This window comes from Palaemon carinicauda, chromosome 16, assembly GCF_036898095.1.
Source record: "Palaemon carinicauda isolate YSFRI2023 chromosome 16, ASM3689809v2, whole genome shotgun sequence".
NCBI classification, from domain to species: Eukaryota; Metazoa; Arthropoda; class Malacostraca; order Decapoda; family Palaemonidae; genus Palaemon; species Palaemon carinicauda.
Window position 1 is genome coordinate 109,876,252 of NC_090740.1, and position 12,500 is coordinate 109,888,751.

At 29.9% G+C, this 12,500-nt stretch overlaps 1 protein-coding gene across 1 annotated transcript in view; it reads left to right on the forward strand.

Moving 5' to 3' along the window:
• Positions 1-3,618: 3,618 nt before the first annotated feature.
• Positions 3,619-12,500, forward strand: part of LOC137655487 (uncharacterized) — a 44,881-nt gene continuing 35,999 nt past the window's right edge. The window contains exon 1 of the mRNA XM_068389386.1: positions 3,619-3,980. Within this exon, the coding sequence (XP_068245487.1) occupies positions 3,619-3,980 (362 nt within the window). The remainder of the gene's footprint in view (positions 3,981-12,500) is intronic.

Consider the following 12,500-nt stretch of genomic DNA (forward strand, 5'->3'; position numbering starts at 1 on the left):
GTTATTATGATCTCAGACATAAACTGTAATGTTAAAGGCTCTGTAGTGAGAAGTTTCGCCGATGACACAAGAATAAGTAGAGAAATTACTTGTGATGAAATTAGGAACTAACTACAAAGAGATCTAAACAAGACATGAATGGGCGGAGATAAATAGGATGGTATTTAACTCCGGTAAATTCGAATCAATAAATTATGGAAACAGTGAAGGAATGGTTATGCATACAAGGGACCTAATAACGAGATAATCACAAACAAGGAAGCAATTAAAGACCTTGGTGCAATGTTAAACAGGAATATGTTATGCAACGACCAATTAGCAACACTGTTGGCTAAATGTAAAGCAAAAATGGGAATGATATTTAGACACTTTAAAACAAGAAAAGCTGAACACATTACTATGCTTCACAAAACTTATGTACGTAGTACACTCGAGTACTGCCATGTAATATGGTACCTACACTACCAAAAGGATATTGCACAAATAGAGAGTGTCCAAAGGTCCTATACTGCTAGAATAGAAAAAATAAGGACCTTGACTACTGGAAAAGACTGCAATTTTTAAAACTGTACAGTCTAGAAAGGAGAAGAGAACGCTACATGATAATACAAGTATGGAAGCAAATCGAAGCAATTACTGAAAACATCATGGAGCTAAAATTATCAGAAAATGCAATCCGGGGTAGAATGATAGTGCCCAAAACTATACCAGGAAAACTAAGGAAGGCACACAGGACATTAATCCACTACGCACCAGCATCGATAATGCAGCGACTATTTAATGCACTGCCAGGTCATCTAAGAAACATATCAGGAGTGAGAGTAGATGTGTTTAAGAATAAGCTCGATAAATACCTAAGATGCATCCCATACCATCCAAGACTGGAAGATGCAAAATACACCGGAAGATGCATTACCAACTCTTTGGTGGATATACGAGATGCCTCACACTGAGGGACCTGGGGGAACCCAAACATAGATAAGGCAATAAGGTAAGGCTCTCTCTCTCTCTCTCTCTCTCTCTCTCTTAGATATCCCTATCGTTATCCAACAAGAATCTCTCTCTCTCTCTCTCTCTCTCTCTCTCTCTCTCTTTTTTTTTTTTATCCAACAAGGATCTCTCTCTCTCTCTCTCTCTCTCTCTCTCTTAGATATCCCTATTGTTTCCAACAAGGCTCTCTCTCTCTCTCTCTCTCTCTCTCTCTCTTAGATAACCCTATTTTTATCCAACAAGGATCTCTCTCTCTCTCTCTCTCTCTCTCTCTTGGATATCCCTATTGTTTCCAACAAGGCTCTCTCTCTCTCTCTCTCTCTCTCTCTCTCTTAGATATCCCTACTGTTATCCAACATCTCTCTCTCTCTCTCTCTCTCTCTCTCTCTTATATATATATATATATATCCTTATTTTTTATCCAACAAGGATCTCTCTCCCTCTCTCTCTCTCTCTCTCTCTCTCTCTCTTAGATATCCCTACTGTTATCCAACATCTTCTCTCTCTCTCTCTCTCTCTCTCACTGTTATCCATTTTTACTTGTTTCTATATATCGTCTTATTCATAATCAAAATGGTGGAAAAATACTGCAAAACTATCCTTATACGATGAAAGACCTTGAAAGTTATTAGGTTGGAAAATATATATAAATACACATACACGCAAAAGGAACTGAATGAAGTTAATCCTGTTAATAAAAAAAACACACACACACACATGAAAAGAACTGCTTAACCAATTAGCCCTCTGGTTGCAGGAATGAGCTCCGCCAACGCAGGTCTGGGAAATAATGAAACTCCACTAGTTCGAGAGGATGAGTTTGATTTCTCATGGAAAAAAAAAAACAGAAGCCAAACGACTCAGTCCTTCATCATATAGCTAAGTTGTGAATTAGAAATTAATGTTTTGCTAGAAATTCCCATGAATACTTCTCAACTTTAATTTTCTATTTTATTTTTCACACAATTGAAAATTTGTTTTAAAAATTGCCAAATGCCTGGCAACAATCATTCAAGGTCTTAAACCGTTTCAAAAAATGGATATATTCACGTAATGGAATGATGTAACGGTCACCAACCCATAGGAGATAGTAACAAAGTATAGTAAAATTACGGTTGCCTATATTTTACTGAAATACGGCTGAGGACAGTAGATTTTTACGGAAATTTCCTAGTAAAATAAGGTTTTATCCTAACAGTGTAGCATAGTGCAAAAGAATAAATGAATGAATAATTATCTCCTCTTTTAAATAATAATGTACTTATAATGAATTTTGTAACACTGTATACTTAAAAAAATTATCAGATGACCTCTTCTAGGAGAAGGACATTTCAATATCAAATCAATGTTCTCTAGTCTTCATAGCCTTTGTACAATGGTCTTCCACTCTCTTGGGTTAGAGTTCTCTTGCTTGAAGGTACACTCAGGCACACCTTTCTATCTGCTTCCTTATTTCCTTTCCTCACTTGGCTTATAGCATCCAGCTTTTACAATGTGCGTTGTAGCTTAGCTAATAATAATAATAATAATAATAATAATAATAATAATAATAATAATAATAATAATAATAATCATCATCATCATATACTCCCACGCTCATGGACACAAAGGACCTCGGTTAGATTTTGCTAGACGTCTCTATCTTCGGGTTTTAATTCAATACTCCTCCATTCATCATCTATTTCGCGCTTCATACTTCTCAGCCATGTCAGCCTAGGTCTTCCAACTCTTTTGATAATAATAATAATAATAATAATAATAATAATAATAATAATAATAATAATAATAATAATAATAATGATTATAAAAAATATTCAGAAATGTTTCCAACTCTTTTAATAATAATAATAATAATAATAATAATAATAATAATAATAATGATGATAATAATTATAATAAAAATAATAATAAAGATAATCAGAAATGTTTCCTATGATTAAATGCCGCTGAGGTAAAAATTATGTTTAACTCTATCAAGCAAAGCACAACTATTCTTCTGACTGGCGAAGGCAGACTAAAAAAGATAGACATTGGGTGGTTGAGTTTAGATAGTTTGGCACTTATTTGGCGGAGGTAACATTTTGCAAGTCATATGTTCTTTTAATTTTAGACTGTGAAGAAAGTTATATTTTTTCTGATCTACTAAAACAAGTTCCACTTTGCAACCAGATGGAATAAAATATGTTTGAGGATCAGCCATTAAACCAAAATATGTCTGAGAATAAGCCATTAAACCAAAATATGTCTGAGGATAAGCCATTAAACCAAAATTTGTCTAAGGATATGTCATTAAACCAAAAAATATCTGAGGATAAGCCATTAAACCAAAATAGGTCTGAGGATAAGGCTTTAAACCAAAATATGTCTGAGGATAAGCTATTAAACCAAAATATGTCTGAGGATAAGTCATTAAATCAAAATATGTCTGAGGATAAGCCATTAACCAAAATATGTCTGAGGATAAGCCATTAAACCCAAATTTGTCTAAGGATATGTCAAACCCAAAAAATATCTGAGGCTAAGCCATTAAACCAAAATATGTCTGAGGATAAGTCATTAAACCAAAATATGTCTGAGGTTAAGCCATTAAACCAAAATTTGTCTGAGGATAAGGCATTAAACTAAAATATGTCTGAGGATAAGCCATTAAACCAAAATATGTCTGAGGATAAGCCATTAAACCAAAATATGTCTGAGGATAAGCCATTAAACCAAAATATGTCTGAGGATAAGTCATTAAACCAAAATGTGTCTGAGGATAAGCCATTAAACCAAAATATGTCTGAGGATGAGTCATTAAACCAAAATATATCTGAGGATAAGTCATTAAACCAAAATTTGTCTGAGGATAAGTCATTAAACCAAAACATGTCTGAGGATAAGCCATTAAACCAAAATATGTCTGAGGATGAGCCATTAAACCAAGATATGTCTGAGGATAAGCCATTAAACCAAAATATGTCTGAGGATAAGCCAGTAAACCCCATGATGTACAGTTGGACGCATGAATTCGTGGCACATCTCTCTCTCTCTCTCTCTCTCTCTCTCTCTCTCTAATAAAATACTCCCAGCCACACCCTTACTGCGCAGCGCGTTCCTGTGTTTAGCCCCACCAACCACTATTGCCATGTCTCCCTACAGTGTGTGTTTTGTTACTCGCCGTAAAGTAAGGTATGACAGGGTACACCTCTTCGGAGAGAGAAATGCCAAGAAATCATGTGCCCAAACTGGACATGTTAGGAGGAGGAGGAAGTGATTTTTTATAGTCGGAGGATCCAGTGAGTTTAAGGCACTGGAAAAGCATGAGGATTTTTGGTGGACGGAAAGGGTTCTGGAACTTGTGGCTTCAAGATAAAAGATTGGCTGCAAGAGTAAGATGCTGGAAAGGATTGAAAAGGAAAGGAATTACCTTCAGGGGAAGAGATAGGCACTGGGTTATTTTTCCCTGTTGCAGCCTTTAGGGTTGTAGCTTAGCTTCTTATAATAATAATATAATAATAATAATAATAATAATAATAATAATGATAATAATAATAATAATAATTAGATTCGAACAGAAAAGGGTTTATTATTGTATAATAATAATGATAATAATAATAATAATAATAATAATAATAATAATAATAATAATAATAATAATAATAATAATAATAATAACAAATAAGACTCGAACAGAAAAAGGTTTATTACTGTATATCAAACTCTAATATCGTGCATTATGAAATACATATATTCATTCACATACTGTATACATTTTAAAGTCTACTTACTGACTGTATCCGTTTAGAGATTTCTTATCGAAAAACGTCTTGTTTCATGGGTCAAACTACTGACAATATAAAATAAAATTATTTATCTCAGAGGAATTACACTTTTGAGCGTTATTTTTCATCATCTTTTCGAATCGTGCCACCAAAAAAATGCTTATTGGAAAAGTTCAGAGCTTTCTGCAAAGTGAAATGAAAAAGATAATCGAAGAAAGACTTCTTAATGGTGGACGAAGTTTTTCAAATCCCGTTGTTAAAAGTTAAGGAAGAAATTGATACATCAATATACAGTCAGAAGTTGCAGAAACGTTCTCAGGAAGAAATCTTCTTTTATAATTGAGTAACAGATAAAAGGGAATCGTTTCATACGTTCAAATATCAAGTAAAAATGTTTGAAAGTGATGGAGTTACCAAAAACAGCAAAGTGTTTACAAATACACTGAGCGACTATAATGGTGAATATTGTTCGATTTTGATTCTAATTACAAAACCTAAATTCAAATTCAATATGCATATCAAAGTCCGATTCTACTTTTCTTATCTCTATTGATAGCCGGATGCTCTAGGTCAAATGTTAGCTTTATTTCGGCTCGGTGGCAGTGGTTCTAATTTCGTTGAACGGACAGAAAGGAATTTGATTTTCCACGAGGACACTTGCAAAATTACCACGATTTCTCTCTCTCTCCTCTCTCTCTCTCTCTCTCTCTCTCTGTATATATATATATATATATATACTGTATATATAATATATATACATATATATATATATATATATATAAATATATATATATATTTATATGTAGTATATATATGCTATATATATACTATATATATAAATATATATATATACATATATATATATATATATATATCATTATATATCATTATCATGTATATACATATATTATAATAATATATGTATTATATGTACGTATATATATATATATATATATTTGTATATGTATGTCTGTATATATATATATATATATGTGTGTGTGTGTGTGTGTGTGTTAAATACAATGTTACATTTTTACTAATTTTGTTACCTGGTATTTTCACCGGTAAGGAATAATATTTTTTTGTTTAAATCAAAGAATTTAATAAAAATAAAACTTAATCCTGAAACAGGGGTTACTAAAGACTAAAAGGAATATAACTATTTAACTAAAGAAAAAAATAACTTTGACAGAGCAAATGTAAAAACGTATATGCATTTGATTAATTAACACTAGCGTGAAAAATAGTAGAATTCGTATCATCGTTTACCCTGAATGTGCATAAGCAAGGTATGATCATATTAAAGGAAATAAGAGAAATAAGATAACAATTATTCTGGGAAATGACAGAAATATAAATAAATAATTTTTCTCCAAATACTGTATAGAAAGAATTTCTACATACTATTCAGAGCATATAATTTGTCAATTGATAAAAGGTTTTTATTTCATTATATTATATAGATCAAAGGAATATGTACACATTAGCTCCATATTATTCCAGGAAAATTTTATTATAATCTATAGTTGCATATCTAAAAAAAAAAAAAAAAGAATAGGTAAATAAAATGAAGAAATGTAAAACCGGATTAAAACAATTGAAATTAGGAACGTCAAATGAAAATATTATTGAATATCCTTTACATAGAACAAAAGGCAAATAGAGATTATGGACAGAATCTATAATTAGAAAAAAAGACCTTTAAACTTATATTGTATTTTTGTGAAATGATCTTCCTAATCGGGCAGTTGAATCAGTAGAACTTCAAAAGTTCAAACTTGCAGCAACTGTTTATATGTTGAACAGGCTGACATAAGTCTTTTAATAGTTATATATGAAATATCTGTTTTAATGTTGTTAATGTTTTTTTTTTTTTGTAAATACTTTTTTTTAATTGTTTATTACTTCTCATATTGTTTATTTCCTTATTTCCTTTCGTCACTGGAATATTTTTTCCCTGTTGGAACCCTTGGGCCTATAGCATCTTGCTTTTCCAACTAGGATTATAGATTACCTAATGATAATAATAATAATAATAATAATAATAATAATAACATTAATAATAATAATAATAATGATAATAATAATAATAATAATAATAATAATAATAATAATAATAATAGTAATAGTAATAGTAATAGTAATAGTAATAGTAATAGTAATAGTAATAGTAATAGTAAGAAGAAGAAGAAGAAGAAGAAGAAGAAAAATTGGCGAAATCGTGGCAAAAACTTTAAATAAATGAGTGGAAAAACCTTTGAATACACGTGTGGAAGAAAGACGAAATAAATTACAAAGAAATGACATAAGGAAAATGAACTTCAAAATCCTCTTCAAGCCATCCCTACGAAATCATTTGAACTAGCCCCACCGAATGTTACCGTTTGGCCTACACCCAAGAATTTCATGGTGAATGGTTCAACAATCGTCATATGCCAGATGAATGCAAATTTTATAACCATTTGCATTTTGCATTTTATTGGCTCACCAATCATATTCGAAGTTATTTCCATAGAGGTCCCATATATATCCTGCAGAATTGGAAAATGAATACACACACACACACACATATATATATATATATATGTGTGTGTGTGTGTGTGTATATATTATATATATATATTGAGAGAGAGAGAGAGAGAGAGAGAGAGAGAGAGAGATAATTATAACTCGGTTATACATTTGGTAAATTTACGAAATAGTTTCAAATTATTTATCTTTACTGATTAAAATATTCATTATCTAATTTTTTAGAGTTTAGTATTATTTAAGTAAAGTTCCATTTTTAACATAGAATAAAAAGAAGGATATTAGCATTCAATATTATGTGTGATTATAAAATAAATTAATACTTTCTACTATCACACTATTAAAACGTTTTTTCTATATTAGATATCTATATTACTTCATTATGAGATCATTAACTAATAATAACACTTGCAAATTTGAAAATAAAAATGCTGAAATTTGTGAATTTTAATAAAACATTTAGGCATAATTAGCACGGCTCTCAAGTATAGTCTTCGTACTCATCATTATGCTTTATCTATCTATCTATCTATCTATCTATATATATATATATATATATATACATATATATAATGTATATATAATTTATATATATATATAAATTATATATATTATATATACAGTATATATATATATATATATATTTACATACATATATATACATTACATATTACTGTATATATATATATATATATATATATATATATATATATATATATATATATATATATATAAATATACATAATATATACACATATATGTGTATATATACATATATATATATATATATATACATATATATATATATGTAGTATATACAAATATGTATATATATGTACATATATCTATATAATATATATACATATATATATATATGAATTATATATATGTATATGTATATATATATATATATATATATATGTATATATATATATATATATATATATGCTTATTATTATTATTATATATACATATATTCATATGTATACATACATATTTATGCATATTATTATTATTATTATTATTAATTTTATTACTATTATTATTATTATTATTATTATTATTATTATTATTATTACTCCGTTATCTCATACTTCATTAAATATCTCATGCTTCATAATGGGTGCTACCTCTTCTCCAACATTACCTCTTGCTCCTTTATCTAATATTTTATTTATTATTTTATGCTTCGTAGCTCGTTTTACATCTCCAACAGTGCCTCCTTCTCCCTTATCTAATATTTCATCTAATATCTCCTGCCTCATAATGAATATCACCTCTTCTCCAACAGTACCAAGTTCCTGTTACAACAGATAAATTATTTTCCATCAGGGAATATTAGAAAAGTTTACAGTTACAAAATATCGCATTTGATATATGACCAAAGGATTCAGCCTAACAGCTGAGGTCGAATGGCAATTGTGAAGCGAATGTGAACTCTGGTTGGTTTTATTACCTCATATTACGGGACCTCAATATTTTCCACTATGCAAAGTGTACTGTACCAAAAGAGGGCAAAATATCCCGTTTGCATACATATGTTCATTCGGTATATTACGTATTTACGTATACGTATTATATGTATGTCTATGTATACATATATATATATGTATACAGATATATATATATATATATATATATATATATATGCATATATATGTATATATATATATATATATATACATTTATATATATACAGTATATATATATAATATATATATATATATATATATGTATATATATATATATATATATATATATATATATATATATATATATATATATATTGATTTATCTATTTATGTACACACATTCATATACACATATTTGCATTTATATACATACTGCATATATGCATATATCTATATTTATATTTATACATACATATATATACATATATATGTATATATATGTATATGTATTTATATATATACATATATATATATATATATATATATATATGTGTGTGTGTGTGTGTGTGTGTGTGTATGTGTGTATGAATATATATCACTAACACTCGTGATTTTACTACCTAATTCTACATTGGGAATATATATCCACTGGAAATTCATTTATGACATATGCTTCAGTCTGGGTAGAGATTCGAACCTATGCCTCTCAGCTGGAACCATGCCTGCGAGGACTCTACCAATCGAGCTTACAAGAGAGATCTTCGACCCAACAGTGAAAAAATAAAGTAAAATATTTAAAAAACAGTAACAACATTAAAACAGATATTTCATATATAAATTATAAACAGTAATTTTAACCTGTTCAACATGAAAACATTTGCTGCAAGAGGAGATGATAAACTCCAACATGATGATTCTTCACGCGATATGCACTATGAGAAAAACAAGTGATATATGGTTCTTGATGCGAAATTCCTACAGACAGACTACTGAATCTGATATTCGAGTACTTTTGTTATATCCATAAACATGGCTTTGCAATTCAGCATTTTCAGTGTTTCTGGCAATTAAATCAAAATGCAAATCAAAACCCAAAACTCTTGAGCGTGAGCTTATGGTAGTTTTCTCTCGTATTAATGAGCTTGTTACGAAAAAACAGGTCCGCCATCTCATTAGTAATTATTTGTTTGGGTTATATATTTTTCATAGTTTTATGTATATCTACTGTACTTAGTAATGAACATTATCGATATCCATTAGAAAAATTCAATTATGTGATGGATTAAACTATTTTATAAATTACCTAAGTTTAGCTTATTGATGACGTGGATGATTATAAGGAAGATATGTATAGGCTATGATCCATCAAAATATTGAAACTATATATTACATAATGATAAAAAAGGTGCGTTGCATCATAATAATCAAAATTATGATTAAATTGAGGCTCTGAGCTTAGTTTATTAAGGACTTTTCAGTTGATTATAAATAGATACATGTATTTGATGATTCAATTCATTTAATAATTTACCAATTTGGTATATTAAGGTTATTAACATCCATGTTGTTATGCAGTTGGCTTAATGAGATTTCATAATGAATTTATATCAAAATATTATTTTAATTTTTTTTTTCTTTTTCATCCTCAATTTTAGGGCAGAAGAACAAACAGGTTGGGAACTCCTGTACTAATATGGCTTATGCTACTAGCATACTATCTATATTTGTGGTGGCCGATATGGTAACGTCCCAGACTGGTGAACGCTAGACTGGGGCTCGAGTCCCGCTCAGACTCGTTAGTTTCTTTGTTCGCTGCAACTTGACCATCGTTGTGAGCTAAGGATGGGGATATTGAGAGAGCCTATAGGTCTACTTGCTGAGTCATCAGCAGCAATTGCCTGGCCCTCCCTGGTCCTAGCTTGGGTGGAAAGGGGGCTTGGGTGCTGATTATATGTTTATGTGTTCAGTCTTTAGGGTATTGCCCTGCTCGATAGGGCATGTCATTGTCTCTTGCCCCTGCCATTCATGAGCGGCGTTCAAACCTTTAAATCGAAGTTGTTCATTACTGATCGAAGAACTCTTCACCTGCGGTATCCACTTTTTTATTAGATCCTATCATTCTTACAACTCTTAAAAATATTTGATTATTTCATTTTCTATGCAATCCTTGACATCATAATTATTTTATCTTTACTAGCCATTTTAAAACAACTTTCTTCTCACGTCCTCTGAGAATTGTTTTTCTGTGACCAAGAGTCCTGAAATTTTCTGGTCTGCTAAAGCTAATTTCCTCGTAATTACCAGAAGTTCCTTCTCCTCTTACTGAGTCTGTCTTCTTTTACCTGTTTTCATTTGGGAGATAACGTGCAATATCGTTTTGTTTGTTTTCGTCTTCAATTCTTTTTACTATATCCTCTTGTTTCATCATATGAATAGGTTTTAGCTGTTACAGACATATGATTAAAACTGTAATGATCATGAAACCTTTTACGTGAATTACTGCAAAATCATTAGTTGTAGCGTTTTGTAATTTACTTAAGTTATACATAAATTTATATACATACATATATGAATATATAGTATATATATTTATAGAGAGAGAGAGAGAGAGAGAGAGAGAGAGAGAGAGAGAGAGAGAGAGCATTATCTCTGGGTTTGTTTAGAATTTATATACCACCTCAAGTTTTTTATGTAATATGCAATACATAGGCATCATGTTTGACTGTATAGAAATTTGTCTGTAATTGAGAGTTTTATTAAAAAAAAAAAAAAAAAAAACATGGAAGACCTTACGTAATCATGAAAAAAAACTAAGGAATTTGGCATGCGTTCAATATGACAGAAATGAAAATTTAAAAATTGTCCCTTCCCACAGTTTAACGAAGCTGATTTCAGAGCCTCACACAACGTCCTTACAAGCTGCCATTCCATAAGTGTTGGCTGAAACTTAAACTGAAAATATATTGTTTCTAATGAGGCCGTTCCAACCAGCGTTTTTCAGCTTTTTGTTTAAACGATCTCTTTGAAAACCGTATATTTTTAAATTCAAGCTTCAGCTCTTTCCTCCTTGCACCCAAGGTCTACATATATAGACCTTGCTTGCAGCTACTTTCAAGTCACTGCTGGTCGATCATCGACTGCTTGGAAATGCTATTTCGTGCAAGCAGATCACGTTATGGATGTTATCATACTTTTGCAAAATCACTTTTCTAAATTATATTCAGTTCAAAACATAGAATTATTATTATTATTATTATTATTATTATTATTATTATTATTATTATTATCTTTATTATTATTATCATTATTTTGATTGTTATTATTACAATTATTATTACAGTATTAATATTGTCATTATTATTATTATTATTATTATTATTATTATTATTATTATTATTATTATTATTATTATTATTATTATTATTATTATTATTTCTAGCTAGACTACAACCCTAGTTGGAACGGCAGGATGCTATAAGCCCAAGGGTTCCAACAGGGAAAGTAGACCAGTGTGGAAAGTATACAAGGAAAAATAAAATATTCTAAGAACGGTAACAACATTAAAATAATTATTTCATATACAAGCTATAAAAACTTTAACAAAACAAGAGGAAGAGAAATTAGATAGAATAGTGTGCCCGAGTATACCCTCAAGCAAGAGAACTCCAATACAAAGTGGAAAACCATAGAACAGATATTACGGAACTACCCAAGACTAGAGAAAAACGGTTTGATTTTGGAGTGTCCTCCTAGAAGGACTCCTTACCATAGCTAAGGAGTCTCCCCTACCCTTACCAAGAGCAAA